The sequence below is a fragment of the Camelus bactrianus genome, chromosome X (assembly GCF_048773025.1).
Source record: "Camelus bactrianus isolate YW-2024 breed Bactrian camel chromosome X, ASM4877302v1, whole genome shotgun sequence".
Classification (NCBI taxonomy): Eukaryota; Metazoa; Chordata; class Mammalia; order Artiodactyla; family Camelidae; genus Camelus; species Camelus bactrianus.
In genome coordinates, this window is record NC_133575.1 from 47,509,983 (window position 1) to 47,528,763 (window position 18,781).

An 18,781-nucleotide genomic window follows, 5' to 3' on the forward strand; every position below is an offset into this window, starting at 1 on the left:
GCCTACCTTACAGTTTCCTCATCAGGAAGGGAAAAGGTATGCACTCATACTTCTCTTGCAGTAATCCTTTGCAGCTTTTCCCCTAAGCATTTTTACCGTCTATCCCATACCTACCCTTCTACTTGTTCAGTGCCTAAAGATTGCCATGGATTCTATCTTTTTTTTCCTTCTTCTTAGTCTGTTTGGGCTGTTATAAATGTATGTGGTATATGGTTATAACATACCACAGACTAGTGGCTCATAAACAGCAGAAATTTATTTCTCACAGTTCTAGAGGCTGGAAGTCTGATATTAGGGTGCTAGCATGGTTGGATTCTGGTAAAGTTCCTCTTCTGACTTGCAGACTGCTATCTACTTCTCACTGGGTTCTCACATGGTAGAAGCTGGCAAGGAATCTCTCTGGAACCTCTATCATAAGAGCACTAATCTCACTAATCCTATTTATGAGAGTTCCACCCTCATGACCTAATCACCTCCCAGATGCCCTACCTTGAAATACCAACACATTGGGTGTTAGAATTTCAACATACAAATTTTGGGGAGACAAACATTCAAGCCAAAGCACCTTCCTTCTCCACTTGGGTTTTTGGCCTTAAAATGTCTCCTAGGATCTAATAGTTCTTTTTCTTTTATCTTGTACTGGACCTTCTGAATCTGGCTTTTTGCTTATTAGCTCTTTACTCCTTCTCTGGTCTTGTCCTTCCACCCTCCTTCTCTTCTCTAATTGGACACTTCTTGCTGTCTTTCCCTTCCTTGTTTTTCTCCTTAGTTACATTATATATTTGTACCTCTAGTATGGGTGACTCTGTGCTGGAAATAAAAACCTGTCAAAGTAAATAAGACTAGTTTTTCTTGGGATTGGTAAAGAGTTCTTTCTTTTTAATTGTGGGGAAAAAACTGTAACATTAAATTTACCAACTTAACCATTTTTAAGTGTGCAATTTTATGGTGTTAAGTATATTCACAATATTCTTCAACAGATCTCTAGAACTTTTTCATCTTGCAGCATTGAAACTCTGTACTTACTAAACATTAATTTCCTCTCCCACATCCCTAGCCCTTGGCAACCACTTTTCTACTTTCTGTTTCTATAATTTTGACTAATTTAGATATTTCTTTTTGAATGTAATGATACAGTATTTTTCCTTTTATGACTAGCTTATTTCATATAGCATTATGTTATCCATGGTATAACATGTGGCAGAATTTTTTGAGGCTGCATAATATTCCATTGTCTGTGCATTTTCTTTATCCCTTTATCTGTCTATGGACATTTGGGTTGCTTCCACCTCTTGGCTATTGGGAATAATGTTGCAGTGAATATAGGTGTGCAAATATCTCTTCAAGAACCTGCTTTGAATTATTCTATGTCCAGAAATGAGATTGCTAGATCAGATGGTAATTCCATTTTTAATTTTTGAGGTACTTCTAACTGCTTTTCATAATAGCTGAACCATTTTACATTCCCACTAGGAGTGTACAACGCTTCCAACTTCTCCATATCCTCACCAACACTTATTTTTGTTCTTTTCATTGTGGCCATCCTAATGTGTGTGAGGTGATAACTTCTGGTTTTTCTCCTATGAATAGTGATGCTGATCTTTTTCATATGCTTGTTGGCCATTTGTATATCTTCTTTGGAGAATTGTCTATTCAAGTTCTTTGCCAAGTTTTAATCAGGTTATTGTTATTTTTGTGTGTGTATGGTTGAGTTATAAAAGTTCTTTTTAAATTATATATATATATATATATTTATTGAGATATAGTCAGTTTACAATGTTGTGTCAATTTCTGTTGTACAGCACAACACTTCAGTCATAAATGAACATACATATATTAATTTTCATATTCTTTTTCAATATAAATTACTACAAGATATCAAATATAGTTCCCTGCACTATACATCATGAACTTGCTGTTTATCTATTCTAGTATCTGCAAATCTCTAACTCTCAATTTATTCCCACATCCCCCCCCACAAATTTGTTCTCTATGCCTGAGAGTATGTTTCCGTTTTGCAAATAAGTTCGTTTGTGTTTTAAATTCTGGACATTAACCCCTTTTCAGATATATGATTCAGAAATATTTTCCCATTTTGTAGGTTGCCTTTTCACCCTGTTGATTATTTCCTTTGATGCACAGACGTTTTTAAGTTGATGTAATCCTTTTTATCTTTCATTTCCTGTGCTTTTGGTGTCATATCCAAGAAATAATTGCCAAATCCAACATCCTGAAACTGTTCCCCTAGGTTTACATCTTTACTCCATTTTGAGTTAATTTTTATATATGATATAAGTTAACGTTCTAACTTCATCCTTTTTCAGGTAAATATCCAGTTTACCCAACACCATGTGTTGAAGAGACTGTCCTTTCCCCATTCTGTAGTCATGGTACCTTTGTAAAAAAAATCATTTGGTGAAACATGCATAGGTTTATTTCTGGGCTCTATTCTGTTGCATTGGACTATATATATGTTTTTATGCCAGTGCTGCACTGTTTTGACTATGTTGCTTTGTAGTATGATTTGAAATCAGGAAGTATGAGATTGCCAACTTAATTATTCCTTTTCAAGATTTATTTGGCTATTTGGTATCCTCAGAGATTCCATATGAATTTCAGATTTTAGGATTTTTTTTCCATTTCTGCCATTAACTATCTATGTGTTTCAAGGAGGAAGGATTGATAACTATGTCAAATGCTGCCTATAGATCAATAAGTGAAATAAGGACTGAGAAGTCAGGCCAGTCGTTCTATTCTCTTTTTAAAAAAATTGATAAACTTAATTTGTTGAGACAATTTTATTTTTTAAACATTTTTATTGAGTTATAGTCAGTTTACAATGTTGTGTCAAATTCCAGTGTAAAGCACAATTTTTCAGTTATACATTAGCATATATATATTCATTGTCACAATTTTTCCTCTGTGAGCTACCATAAGATCTTGTATATATTTCCCTGTGCTATACTGTATAAACTGGTTTATCTATTCTACATTTTGAAATCCCAGTCTTTCCCTTACCACCCTCTGCCCCCTTGGCAACTACAAGTTTGTATTATATGTCTATGAGTCTGTTTCTGTTTTGTATTTATTTATTTATTTTAGATTCCACATATGCGCAATCTCATATGATATTTTTCTTTCTCTTTCTGGCTTACCTCACTTAAAATGACATTCTCCAGGGACATCCATGTTGCTGCAAATGGTGTTATGTTGTTGGTTTTTATGGCTGAATAGTATTCCATTGTATAGATATATGACATCTTCTCCAGAAGGAAGCCTACTTCAAAATGACACCTGCACCCCAATGTTCATAGCAGCACTATTTACAATAGCCAAGACATGGAAACAGCCTGTCCATCAACAAATGAGGCAATTTTAGTTTTACAGAAAATTTGAGAAGAGTTCCCCTACACCCTCATTTTTCCATTCAGTTTCTCCTATTATTGACATATTGCATTAGTGTCATACATTTCTTACAATTGGTGAGCCAATATTGATAAATTATTGTTATTAAGTTTATCATTTACATTAGGGTTCAATCTTGGTGTTGTACAATCAATAGATTTGGACAAATGTATAATGACATTTATCCATCATTACAGTATCATTCAGAGTATTTGTATTAACCTAAAAAGCCTATATGCTTCACCTATTCATCTCTACACCCAATCTCAGCTCCTGGAATCACTGATCTTTTCTCTGTCTCCATAGTTTTGCTTTTTCCAGGATGCCATATGGTTGGAACCATACAATATGTAGCCTTTTCAGATTGGCTTCTTTCACTTAGCACTATATATTGAAAATTCCTCCATGTCTTTACATGACCTAATAGCTCACTTTATTTAATCCACTGAATAATATTTTATTGTCTGGATGTACCACGATTTATTTATCAATTCATCAATTAAAGGAAATGTTGGTTTCTTCAAGGCTTTGGCAATTATTAATAAAATGACAATAAATGTGTGTGCAGGTTTTTATGTGGGCATAAATTTTCAACTAATTGGGGCAAATATCAAAGAGTGCAGTTGCTTGGTTTGTACAGTTAGAATATGTTTAGTTTTGTAAGAAACTGCCAAAATATCTTCCAAAGTAACTGCACCATTTTGCATTCCTACCAGCAATGAATGAAAGTTCCTGTTGCTCCACATCCTCACTAGCATTCGGTGGTAGTGTTTAGGATTTTGGCTACTCTAATAGGTGCACAGTAATATCTAATTTTTGTTCTAATTTCCATTTCCTTAATGAAATATTATGTGAAGCGTATTTTCATATGCTTATTTGTCATCTATATATCTTCTTTAGTGAGACATTTATTCAAATATTTGCCCATTTGTTTATTGGGATGTTGTCTTATTGTTCAGTTTTAACAGTTCTTTTTATATATGGGTACAAGTCATTTTTCAGATACGTGTTTGGAAAATATTTTTGTCCAGTCTTTGGCTTGGCTTTGTATTCTGTTAACAGAGGGACAGTCTTTTGCAGAGCAGAAGTTTTGAAATTTAGAGAAGTACAACATACTGATTTTTTTCTTTCATGGATCCTGCTTTTGATGTTGTTTCTGAAAAGTCATCATGAAACCCAAGGTTACCTAGATTTTCTCTGATGTTATCTTCTAGGGGTTTTATACTCTTGTGTTTTACATTTCAGTCTATGATTAATTTTGAGTAAATTTTTTGTGAAAAGTTTAAGGTCTGTGTCTTGATTTATACTTTTGCATGTGGATGTCCAGTATTTCCAGCACCATTTTTGAAAATACTGTCCTTTCTCCACTGAACTGCCTTTGCTCCTTTCTCAAAGATCAGTTAGCCCTATTTGTGTGGGTCTATTTCTAGGCTACTTATTCTGTTCTCTCTATTCAGTTTATCTGTCTGTTCTTTTCCCAGCACCATACTGTTTTGATTACCACAACTTTATAATAAGTCTTGAAGTTGAATAGACTCATTCCTCTGGCTTTTCTCTTGTCTTTCAATATTGTTTTGGTTGTTCTGAGTCTTTTGCCTTTTCATGTGATCTTTAGAATTTATCAATATGCATAAAATAACTTGATGGGATTCTAATTGGGAATGTATTGAATCTATAGGTCAAATTGGGAAGAAATCTTGAGAATATTGAGTCTTCCTATACATGTGCATGTACTATCACTCCGTTTATCTAGATTCTTGGTTTTCTTTATCAGAATTTGTAGTTATTTTCATATCTTATAAATATTTTGTTAGATTTATACATAAGTATTTTGGTGCTACTGTAAATCATATTGCATTTTGAATTTCAAATTCTAATTGTTCATTGCTAGTATATAAGAAAGTAATTTGCTTTTGCATTTTAGCCTTGTATCCTGAAACTCTACTGTAATTGCTAAAAAGCTCCTGGAGTTTCTGTTTTGTTTTTGTTGATTTTTTGATATTTTTACATACATAATCATGTTTTCTAAAAAGAAAGTTTTATTTCTTCCTGCATAATGTGCATACATTTTATATTATTTTTGCTTTATTGCATTACCTGAGACTCCCAATACAAAGTTAATTAAGAGTGGTAAGAGCAGACATCCTTGCCTTGTCATCAATCTTAGCAGGGAATATTTAATTTCTAAGTATGACATTAGCTCTAGGTTTGTTGCTGATGTTCTTTATCAAGTTGACAAAATTCCCTTCTAGTCCTAGTTTGCTAAGAGTTTTTATCATGAATAGGTGCTGAAGTTTGTCAAGTGCTTTTTCTGCATCTAGTGATAAGATCCTGTTTTTTAAAACATTTTTTATTGAGTTATAGTCATTTTACAATGTTGTGTCAATTTCCAGTGTAGAGCACAATTTTTCAGTTATACATGAACATACATATAATCATTGTCACATTTTTTCACTGTGAGCTACCACAAGATCTTGTATGTATTTCCCTGCGCTATGCAGTATAATCTTGTTTATCTATTCTACATAAACCTGTCAGTATCTACAAATTTTGAAATCCCAGTCTGTCCTTTCCCCTTGGCAACCACAAGTTTGTATTCTATGCCTATGAGTCTGTTTCTATTTTGTATTTACGTTCATTTTTTTTAGATTCCACATATATAAGCGAACTCATATGGTAATTTTCTTTCTCTTTCTGGCTTACTTCACTTAGAATGACATTCTCCAAGAGCATCCATGTTGCTGCAAATGGCGTTGTGTTGTCGGTTTTTATGGCTGAGTAGTATTCCATTGTATAAATATACCATATCTTCTTTATCCTGTCATCTGTTCATGCACATTTATGCTGTTTCCATGTTTTGGCTGTTGTAAATAGTGCTGCTATGAACATTGGGGTGCAGGTGTCTTTTTGAATTAGAGTTCCTTCTGGATACGTGTCCAGGAGCGGGATGACTGGGTCATATGGTAAGTCTATTCCTAGGCTTTTGAGGAATCTCTATACTGTTTTCCACAGTGGCTACACCAACCTGCATTCCCGCCAGCAGTGTAGGAAGGTTCCCTTTTAATTTAAAGTGAGAGACATGTGACTATTCCTCTTACTTGAACACTAGCAGTCACTGTAGGGTTATTAATTGGTATAATTTCAATACTGTTATGTCTCAGGAAATAAGGAAGCCCTGAGGAGAGGGAGAGGGATGGAGAACAGCCTGTTGGTGGAGCAGTCAAACCATAGATGATTTTTATTGAGTTCACTGTCTTATACGGGCGTGGTTCATGGCACCTCAAAATAATTACAATAGTAACATCAAAGATCACTGGTCACACATTACAATAACAAATATAATAATGATGGAAAAATTTGATACATTGCAAGAATTACCAGAATATGGCACAGAGACACGAAGTGAGCGAATGATGTTGGAAAAATGGTTTTGATAGAATTGCTTGACACAGAGTTGCCACAAACCTTCAATTTGCATAAAACTCAATATCTGCAAAGTGCAATAAAATGAAGCACACTAAAACAAGGTGTGACAACACATATTTAGTTAGGCCCCTTTCCCACATTTCACTCCCTTATTATATGCAAGCATTCCATTGTGATTAATGTGATATTTACATTTGAAAATGTTCTTCAAAACATGAATGTTTGCATGAATATTTTTAAAAAATTTTATTGATTTATAATCATTTTACAATGTTGTGTCAAATTCCAGTGTAGTGCACAATTTTTCAGTTATACATGAACATATATATATTCATTGTCACATTTTTTTCTCTGTGAGCTACCATAAGATCTTGTATATATTTCCCTGTGCTATACAGTATAAACTTGTTTATCTAGTCTACCATTTTGAAATCCTAGTCTATCTCTTTCCAACCCCCACCCCCATGGCAACAAGTTTATATTCTATGTCTGTGAGTCTATCTCTGTTTTGTATTTATGCTTTTTTTTTCCATATATGAGTGATCCCATATGGTAATTTTCTTTCTCTTTCTGGCTTGAGGAATCTCCATACTGTTTTCCACAGTGGCTGCACCAAACTGCATTCCCACCAGCAGTGAAGGAGCGTTCTCTTTTCTCCACAGCCTCTCCAGCATTTGTCATTTGTGGATTTTTGAATAATGGCCATTCTGACTGGTGTGAAGTGATACCTCATTGTAGTTTGATTTGCATTTCTCTGATAATTAATGATATGGAGCATTTTTTCATGTGCCTATTGATCATTTGTATGTCTTCCTTGGAGAATTGCTTGTTTAATTCTTCTGCCCATTTTTAGATTGAGTTGTTTGGTTGTTTCTTCTTAAGTTGTATGAGCTCCTTATATATTCTGGAGATCAAGCCTTTGACGGTTTCATTTACAAAAAATTTTTCCCATTCTGTAGGTTGTCTTTTGGTTTTACTTATGGTTTACTTTGCTGTGCAGAAGCTTGTAAGTTTCATTAGGTCCCATTTGTTTATTCTTGCTTTTATTTCTTCTAGGAGAAAATTTTTGAGATATATGTCAGATAATGTTTTGCCTATATTTTCTTCTAGGAGGTTTATTGTATCTTGTCTTATGTTTAAGTCTTTGATGCATCTTGAGTTGATTTTTGTGTATGGTGTAGGGGAGCTTTCTAGCTTCATTGTTTTACATGCTGCTGTCCAGTTTTCCCAACGCCATTTGCTGAAGAGACTGTCTTTATTCCATTGTATATCCTTGCCTACTTTGTCGAAGATAAGTTGACCCAAAGTTTGTGGGTTCATTTCTGGGCTCTGTATTCTGTTCCATTGGTCTATATGTCTGTTTTTGTACCAATACCATGCTGTCTTGATGACTGTAGCTCTGTAGTATTGCCTGAAGTCTGGGAGAGTTATTCCTCCAGCCTCTTACTTTTTCTTCAGTAGTGCTTTGGCAATTCTAGGTCTTCGATGGTTCCATATAAATTTTATTATCAATTGTTCTAGTTCTGTGAAATATGTCCTGGGTAATTCAATAGGGATTGCATTTAATCTGTAGATTGCCTTGGGCAGTGACCATTTTAACAATATTGATTCTTCCAATCCAAGAACATGGGACACCTTTCCATTTTTTAAAGTCTTATTTAATTTCATTCATCAATGGTTTATAGAATTCTGTGTATAATTTTTTCACCTCCTTGGTTAGATTTATTCCTAGGTATTTTATTACATTGGGTTTTATTTTAAAGGGGATTGTTTCCTTACTTTCTTTTTCTGTTGATTCATCATTAAAGAAATGTCACTGATTTTTAAATGTTAATCTTGTAACCTACTACCTTGCTGAATTCTTCAATTAGCTCTAGTAGATTTTGTGTGGACCTTTTAGGGTTTTCTATATATAGTAACATGTCATCAGCATATAGTGACACTTTTACTGCTTCTTTTCCAATTTGGATCCTTCTTATTTCTCTCTCTTTCCTGATTGCTGTGGCTAGGACTTCCAAGAGTGTGTTGAATAGGAGTGGTGATAGTGGGCATCCTTGTCCTTGATTTTAGTGGGAAGCTTTTGTGTTTTTCACCCTTGAGTACTATGCTGGCTGTAGGTTTGTCATATATAGCTTTTATTATGTTGAGATATGTTCCCTCTATACTCACTTTAGCGAGAGTTTTTATCATAAATGGGTGCTGAATTTTATCAAATGACTTTTCTGCATCTGTTGAGATGATCATGTGGTTTTTGTCCTTTCTCTTGTTGATGTGATGTATTCCATTGATTGATTTGCATATGTTGAACCAGCCTTGTGTCCCTGGGATGAACCCCATCTGGTCATGATGTATAATCTTTTTTATGTGTTGTTGGATTCTATTTCCTAATATTTTGGTAAGGTTTTTGGCATCTATGTTCATCAGTGATATTGGCCTATAATTCTCTTTTTTGGTAGTTTCTTTGTCTGGTTTTGGTATCAGGGTGATGGTGGCTTCAGAGAATATGTTTAGGAGTATTCCCTCCTTTTCAATCTTCTGGAAGAGTTTGAGAAAGACTGGTATGAGTTCTTCTTTGTGTTTGATAGAATTCTCCAGTGAAGCCGTCCGGTCCTGGACTTTTATTTGTTTGGAGGTTTTTTATTGCTAATTCGATTTCATTTCTAGTAATCGGTTTGTTCAAGTGGTCAGTTTCTTCTTGATTCAGGCTTGGTGGACAGTATGTTCCAGAAACTTGTTCATCTCCTCTAGGTTATCCAGTTTGGTTCCATATAGTTTTTCATAATATCCTCATATCATATTCTGTATTTCTATTTTATTTGTTGTAATTTCTCCATTATCCTTTCTTACTTTGCTAATTTGTGCTCTCTCTTCTTTCTTCTTTGTGAGTTTGGCCAGAGGTTTGTCGATTTTATTTACTTTTTCAAAAATCCCACTTTTGGGTTGATTGATTTTTTCTATGGCCTTTTTAACCTGCATTTTATTTATTTCCTCCCAGATCTTTATAATTTCCTTCCTCCTGCTGCCTTTTGGGGATTTCTGTTCTTCTGTCTCTAGTTCATTCAGCTGGTGTGTTAAATTGTTGATGTGAGATTGTTCTTCTTTCTTGAGGAAGGCCTGTATCACTATAAACTTCCCTCTTAGCATTGTCTTTGCTGTGTCCCATAAATTTTGTGTGGTTGTGCTTTCATTTTCATTTGCCTCAAGGTATTTTTTTTAATTTCAGCTTTGATTTCCTCATTGACCCATTGTTTTTTTTAATAACATATTGTTTAATCTCCATGCCTTCCTTTTGTTCTCCTTTGTTTCTGTTTTTGATTTTTATTTTCATGGCATTGTGGTCAGTAAAGATGCTTGGGATAATTTCTGTCTTCTTAAAGTTGCTGAGGTTTCTTTTGTGCCCAAGTACACGATCAATACTAGAAAATGTTCCATGTACACTTGAAAAGAATATATGTCCTATTTTTGGGGGGTGTAATTCTCTGAAAATCTCCACCATATCTAATTTTTCTACTGTATTATTTATTTTCTCTGTTGCCTTATTTATTTTCTGTCTGGAAGATCTGTCTAGTGGTGTTAATGCAATGTTAAAATCTCCAACTATGATTGTATTCCCATCAACTCCCCCTTTATCTCTGTTAGTAATTGTTCTATGTACTTAGGTGCTTCTATAATGGGTGCATATATATTAAGGAGTGTAATATCCTCATCTTGTATCACTCCTTTAGTCATTATAAAATGTCCTTCTTTATCTTTCTTTATGGCCTTTGTTTTAAGGTCTATTTTGTCTGAAATCAGTACTGCAACACCTGCTTTTTTGGCTTTTCCATTTGCATGGAATATTTTTTTCCATCCTTTCACTCTCAATCTATATGTGTCCTTCTCCCTAAGGTGGGTCTCTTGTATGCAGCATATTGAAGGTTCTTGCTTTATTATCAAGTCTGCCACTCTATATATATTGACTGGAGCATTTAGTCCATTAACATTTACAGTAATTAATGATAGATGTGTGTTTATTGCCATTTTGAATTTATCTTTGCAGCTGAATTGATATTTCCTCTTTGTTCCTTTCTTCTTCCTATTGTGGTTTGTTTATTTTCCTTTGTGTTATCATGGATTTTATTTAATTTTTTGTGACTCCTATGTAAGTTTTTGGCTTGTGGTTACCCTTTTTCATAAATCTATTAGCCCATTACTATAACTGTTTTTTTTTTTTACTGATAGTAACATGATCTGAAACCCATCCTACTGAAAACAAAAAATTTAAAAAAGAAAGAAAAAAATATTCTATATTTCCCTATCTCCCTCTCCCACTCTCAATGATTTGTATGTCTTCTTTTATAGTTTCGTGTTTATTTTGTTTGTAATTCATGAGTTATCACCTTACCAGTTGTGATTTTCTCATTTCTGTAGCATCCTGCTGGTTTTCTTATTAGAGTAGACCTTTCAGTATTTCTTTTAGCATGGTTTTAGTGTTGCTAAACTCTTGTAGCTTTTTCTTGTCTGTGAAACTCTTTATCTCTCCTTCTATCCTAAAGGATAACCTTGCTGGATAAAGTATCCTAGGCTGCATCTTTTTTTCATTCAGGACTTTGTATATATCTTGCAACTCCCCTCTGGCCTGTAGTGTTTGTGTAAAGAAACCAGCTGAGAGCCTTTTGGGGGTTCCCTTGTTACTCACTCTTTGCTTTTCTCTTGCTGCCTTTAGAATCATTTCTTTATCCGTGACTCTGGCCATCTTGATTATGATATGTCTTTGTTTGTGTCTATTTGGGTTCTTCCTGTTTGGGACCCTCTGAGCTTCCTGTACTTGAATATCTGATTCCTTCTTTATGTTTGGGAAGTTTTCAGTCATGATTTCCTCAAATACCTTTTCATTGCCCTTTGATATTTCTTCCCCTTCTGGGACCCCTATTATGGGAAGAATGGCATGCTTTATATTATCCCATAGGTCCCTTATGTTCTTTTCATTTGCTTTTATTTGTTTATCTTGTAGCTGTTCTGATTGGGTGCTTTCTATTGTCCTGTCTTTTAGGTCACTAATTAGTTCCTCTGCATTATCTAGTCGGTTTTGCACAGCCTTTACATCATTCCTCATATCAGCCAGTGAGTTTACCAATTCTACTTGGTTCTTCTTTATAGCTTCAATTTCATTTTTGACATATTTTATATCTGTAAACACTATCTCTTTTAGTTCCTTCAGTACTTTGATCACTCCTTTTTTGAAATCTTGATCTAGTAGGCTATCGGTGTCTATTTCATTGATCATTCTTTCAGGGGATTTCTCTTTTTCTTTTAATTGGGAATGGTTTCTCTGCTTATTCATCTTGCTCATATCTCTCTGGCACTGTGGCTTATGGAGTATAAGTTATCTATTGTGGTTCTTAAGGAGTTTATCTATTTAATGCATATGTATGAATAAATCTTAGAAAAGAGAAAAAAAAGAGTGAGAGAGGGAAAGAATTTTAAAAGAAGTTAGAAAAAAAGGTTTGAAAACAGTGTATAATAAATAATAGGAGAGCAAGTTGAAGCAGAATTTTTAAAAATACTAATAATAAAGTTATTTTAAAAAAATTTAAAGGGATTAAAACTCGGTGTATATATAATTGTTTAAGGAGTAAAAATTAAAAGGGTAATAGAAAATAGAACAGGTGAAACAGATTAAAAAGAAAAAAAAGTTGGGGCTCGATGTTCTCCTGGGGACTGTGTGCTTTTAAAGTGAAGTCTTTCTGTCTTCATCCTGTTTTGGAAGCTCAGCTTTCTTTTTCCAGAGGCCCTCCATTTGTGCCCTTGTTTGTGCTGCTCCCAGTGCCTGTCAGCAAGCAGATTGCACCCCCTTTCAACACTGGGTCAGGTGCAGCTCTCCTTTGCTGTTGGTGGGCGGGTCACTGCCCCTCCTGATGCTGCAGTCCTATGTTGCAGACTTTCAGATAGGAGGGCGGGTCACGCCCTTTCCCTGCACTGTGGTCATGGATTGAGTTCCTGCTGGAAAGCCGGAGGGCTGCCTGCCCTCTCCCGGAATCTGTCGCTTCACTGCTCTGTGCCGCTGCATGCTTCGCGTCGGGTTGGCGCTCTGCAGGCGGGCTTGGGGAAGACCGAGGAACAGCCCTGTCCCTGCTCTGGGCCAAAACCCAGCTCCTTTTTTGTCTTGGTGGAGCAAGTTCTCTGAGGGACCAGGATGGAAGGATCCTATCTGCCTCGGGCTGTAGACAAGTCTGTGTCTGGCCTTTGAGTCTGATGCGGATGCAGGTTTTGCCCCCGCCCCCGCCTGGGTGCTAAGCACTGGAGGATATGGCGGCTGTGCCTGAGCCCTGCCTCTCTTCACCCAAAAACTTCCCTCTGGTTTTCAGAGATGGGGGTATCTACCCCTCTCCCCAGGGCACATCAGCCATGTTGTTTTATGAAGGGCCCAGGTTTTTCTGCCCTGTGCACCCACAGCCACAGTGCCCAGCCCCTTGTAGTCCCCCGGGGCTGCCTCAGTGCAGCCGCCCCAGTCCTCTGCCCGGCTTCGGCAGCCTGGCCCTGCCCCCAGCTGCCAGGCCGCGTCTTGGGCTAGGAGTCGCGGGGACCCTCTGTGCCCATTTAACTTAGTTCTGTCAGTCAAGGGCTGCTCCACATAGATCCGAGCCTCGGAGGCTCCCCTTCCATCCCGCTGGCCTCCCAGTTGGAGAGGGGAGACCCAGCGAGCGAGCGCCAGTCCTCCTTTGCCGCTCCCTCCCGCGACCCGTCCCGCGCTGCTTTGCCTTTTGTTCTTTCTTTTTTCCTTTTCTCCTACCAGATTTTTGACGTCTGTATCTTTTGAAGAGGGCGACGTTCTGTTGGAGTTCCGCAGGTGCTCTGGTTGGCTGAGTGGGTCTGTGGATGTGGGTCTTGGTGCATTTGTGGGAGAGGGTGAGCTGCGAGCGTCCTACTCTGCCATCTTGTCTCTTCTCCTATACATGCTTTCTAATATGGTAGTTTCTTAAAATTTCAATTGTTAATTGCTATAAAAATTTTTCTTCAAATAACGTATTCTGAGGGTCTTTTCATAGATTGAATCTTATAATTTCTCATCTCTCAAGTTATTGACTATAGTCATCTTAAACTACATGGGACTTTTCCTCAATATTTTTAGGTAAAGTTGTCTCTGCTTATTTTCAAAGCCTACCTGGTAAGCATCCTGAAGTGCTTTAAAACTTTGCTACCTATAAAATGTGGTCCAAGAACCAGGAACATCTGTATCACCTGGGAGATTGTTAAAAATGCAGAATCTCAGGCTTAAGATTTTAAATTTCTGAAACGCTCTTTGGTGATGCTGTTGGCCCATGGACTACACTCTTGATAGCAATGACTTAGATCATATCTCTGACCTAAGACAGGGGTTATTTTGTGTTTGTGTGTGTCTGTCTGTCTGTCTGTGTTGTTACACTTTTAAATAATTGTCTCTAATTAGTTTAGCACCACTGACATTACTTTATGCCTTCCTCATCCTAAAATAGCATCATTTAATCATTTGCCAGATTTATGCTTGGACCTCTATAACAAGTAAAACATGCTTCTGATATACGGCATAGCATAGTGATTAAGATCACAGGCTCTACAGCCAGTCTGCTTAGGGTGAAATTCCCGCTTTAACATTTGCTACCTTTGTAACCTTGGACAAGTTACTTAACTTCTCTGTGTCTTATTTTCCTCATCTGTAAAATCGGGAAAATAATAATACTTGGTTATGAGAATAAAAAAGTTAATGTTGTAAGTGCTTAAAACCATGCCTGACACATGATCAATAGTACTATATAAGTATAAAATAAATTAAACAGAATATATATTTGAAAGAAGTATTCTAATACTTCCTTTTTAAAAAAATACCATGAGCTTTCTCCATATAACATTTTGTCTTGTTCTCTTTGGTATGATGAAAGAAATAACAAAAGAGAAATCAGGAGAGTTGGTTCTAGCTAGACTCAGCTGTGCACTAACTGGCTATATGACCTCAGGCAAGTGACTCGTTCTCTGGGCTTCAGTTTCCTCATCTGTAAAATGAGGTGGTTAGATTATGTAATTAGTAAGGACTCTTCCATTTCTAAGTCTGCGAACCACTTTAGTACTGACTGTGCCATAAGCCTTTCCCTTTTCTACCTTCATTTATAGACAGCACACATCTCCAGATTTGTTTCTACTGAATATTGTTTTAAACCTAATTGACTAGATCTGGAAAGGAGGACTTATGTTAATTATTTCTATATGTCAAAGGAGGCTTGTTTACCCAATTAGTACTATTAATGAAGCTCTTTCCAGCCTTAGTGTGCTTCAGTTTCTGCCACTTCCCAAATCACCAGTTTTTTGCTTGATGTCTGATTTTGATGATCAGTGTTTTACTACTCAAACACAGATCTCCCATGTTGATCAACAGGGCTTTGATTTTCTTGAAATTTCATATATTAATTCCTGTTACATTATCAGTAGTTTTTATATGGCCCTTCAAAACTGCCATAACAGGAACTCAGTTTGAGAAAATAGTTAAAACAGAAATTGGGATGGAATATCCCTTCTTGGGATATGTAAATGGTCCCTAAAAGATGATGGATATGACTGAAAGATTTCCTGGAAGAGATGTCTGTTCCAAATAAACAGGGACTGGGGCAAGGACTGTGTGGGATATAGGAAAAGAAAAGATAATGATGATTAAGGAGCCCAGAGAATGAAAAGAGTACATTCAGGCTCTAGCTGCAGGAAACATCAGAGACACAGATAGTAGGAGAATATCAAAGACTAAAATGTAAAACCATGATTCCATGGCTTTTTGATATAAAGAGAAACTTGTAGTATTTGTATACAGTTTCTTATACTGGTTCCCTTTCCATGAATTTCTTTTTTTGCTGGCATCAGCATGGGTAGGAATAATTAGACTAAAGACTAATCATCCTTCATTTTGTAAAAACATCAGAATTTATTAACTTGTACTCCCATGGGAAACAACTTTATTAACTATAGTACAGTGCTTATGCATAGTTCCTTTAGTCCTTAGTATTGAAGTCTCTATTCCTTTCCTAAGTTACTTAGGTAAAATTTCTCCCCCCATTTCATTCTTTGCTTTACTGTCACTAAAGTATTAGAGATAAGTTTTCCTTCTAATATTTCTAGTTAAATCCTATTTCCAGGATTAGAGTTTTTAGAGATATTAGAGAAGTAACCCTAAACAAAGTTAGACTGCCATGGTTCAAATCCTGTTTGTGCCACTTTTTGGCTGTGTGACCTCTGATGTGGAATTCACTTTTCAGAGCTTTGATTTCTTCACTCCTAAAATGGGATGATTATACCTCGACTGTTACTACAGGGATTAAATAGTTAATGGTCATGGATCACCTTGTGAGCAATAAAGCACAATAGCAGTTATTAATCATTTTAGTTAGTAATTTGGTAGAACAAAAGGAAGTTCTCTTTTGCTCTGTGAGGATCATTCTACTATGAATTTTTGTTTTTTGGGGGGAGAGGGAGGTAATTAGGTTTATTTATTTCTTAATGGCAGTACTAGGGATTGAACCCAGGACCTCGTGCACACTAAGCATGCACTCTACCAATGAGTTATACCCTCCCCTCTTACTATGCTTTTTAAACTCCACCATAGCTTGCTAGAAGCCATGTTTTTTGAGCCAGTTCATGGCAATCCCCCCACAAACCTCTTAACCTTATATCACTAAGGAGAGAGAGGTTTTATAACACCGTAATTTGCTTCTCATTGCTTTACCACTGTTTACTTCTGTTTGAAAGAAACCCAGTTGTGCCTTACAAAGGATAGTTGTAGGCCGTAGATGCGATCACATCTCTGGCCGTGATGTTACCATTACTGAGATTCGAGCACACTGAAAATGATAGAACTAACGCATGTCTGTGTAACTTTTTTTGATCTTTTCTGTTTTTTAGATTACTCTGCATCATATTGGTACTGTGGAAAAGTTGCCCATCACTAGCCTGGGTTGTCTCCTGATCCTCCACTGCAAGAACTTCCGAGTGGCCCACTTTGTATTAGACTCTGATGTTGTGTGCCATGAGGTTTATATCACTGCTCAAGCTTTCTCAACCAGGTAGTTATGATAGTATTTTTATTTAAAACCATTATAATTTTCTGTAGAATGACATAATGGAAAGATCATGGCCTATGGAGTTAAATAGAGCAGAGTCTGGATCTGGATTCTGCCACTTACAGCGCCATGATATTTGGGCAAGGTACATAACCTTTGAACTCAGCTTCCTCATCTATAAGAATCCTGATAGATAAGCTCCCTATGGGAGTTGTTTTGAGGCTTAAATGCAATTATGCATTTTCCTCTGTACTTGGTATATAGTAGATGTTTAGTAGATGTTATTTCTATCTCTTTACCTCTTTCCTTTTAAGTAAAAACTTGTAAATTTTTCATCAGTTCAGGAAAGAAGCTGCTTTGGAGCAAAACTTGTTTATATTCCCTGTAAGTTTTAATGTTTGTGTTATTGTTCTTACCCCTCCCTTTAGTTTCAACTAGCAAACTATGGCAGCTTATCAGAATCCTTAATGCAGTTATCCCTGCTTTCTCCAGCATTATCCTCTTAACCTCTAGCCCCAATTCTACATGGCTAACCCACAGCTTCCTCTGATTTTAGTCTGTGGACTAAAGTCCAATAGTCTGTGGATTAAAATTACATTTCCCTTCCCATTGTTTTTCACCATTTCCTGGAATAATTCTTCAGAATTTGTTGGTATTCTATTGATAGAAGTTATCTATCAGCTGGCCCAACACTTTATAAAAGGCTCTGGCAGACTCCATCCATCTCTGGAAAAGTTATTGCCACATAAATTGGTCAAATGAGTTATTGACTACGTGTTGCGTCTTGTGAAGGGAGGAAGTGGGGTTGACAGGAAGAAGAGAAGAAATGGGCATTTATCAGCCAGAAGCAGGTATTGGCCTGAGAAGTAGAATGCAAGAATGCTGTTAATGTTTGCAATATGTTAGAACAACCAGTGCAATTAGGACATTGAAGCTCAGTTAAAAACTTTTGGTAAGAACCACTTTCTTAGCATGTGAAACCTGGAAGCTTCAATTCAGTCCATTATCCAGCAATTCAGAGGAAGCCAGGCAGAATGTTCTGCTTTGTACCGATATCACATAAATTAAAATAATATTTAAAGAAGACTCTGAAGCAATATTCCAGTTCTTATTCCTTACATAAAGACAACCTGTACACAAATTATTGTCCTTTTCAGGGGCTGTTGACAAATACTCCCATTGGGAGAAGGAAATCCAGCCTTTTTTGCATTATTTGGTGTTCTTTTAGTTTCAGTTATTATTACTTCATTTTCATGCCTATATTTCTCTGCTAGCATCACCTGAAGATCTGTACGCTTTTTCTTATGATCCCAAATCCTCCAAAGAGATGAGAGAAAATGGATGGAATCTGACTGACCCAATATCAGACTTTGGGGGTATGGGAATATCTAACAGGTACTGGACCATAACAGATGCCAACAGAAACTATGCGGTAATTTTGTCATCATTGTTTTCTTTTGGTTCACTTAACTAAAATGGAAGAATATCAGCAAACAAGATTTTGAAAAAAGGAAAAAAAATCACTTATGATCTCTCTTTTTCATTCAACATTCAGCAATTCAACAAGCATTTATTAAATAACTAATGCACTCAAAACACTAAGTGAGAGTTTTCATAGTCTAAAGCATAGGGTGCTATGGGAGCATAGATGAAGAATATGGAAATCAGACTGGGAAGACAGAAATAGCCTTATGCTTTGGGGAATAGCCTGGAGAGGGAAATATATCCTAAATTAGATAGGGAGAGAAGGAAACAGGTCAGTAAGTGAACTTAGATCATGAAGGGCTTCATGGCTAAATTAAGGAATTTGAACATTATCCTGAAGACAGCAACCACAGGAGTATTTTAAGTTGGAAATCACTATAGGTGTATTTGTATTTTAGAAAGATAAC

General features: G+C 36.3%; 1 protein-coding gene across 1 annotated transcript in view; it reads left to right on the forward strand.

Annotated features, from left to right (window-relative positions):
- Positions 1-18,781, forward strand: part of ASB12 (ankyrin repeat and SOCS box containing 12) — a 183,512-nt gene that overhangs the window by 18,950 nt on the left and 145,781 nt on the right. Inside the window, 3 exon segments of the mRNA XM_074359235.1 lie at positions 16,732-16,865; positions 16,867-16,892; positions 18,164-18,321. Coding sequence (XP_074215336.1) covers positions 16,732-16,865; positions 16,867-16,892; positions 18,164-18,321 — 318 coding nt within the window.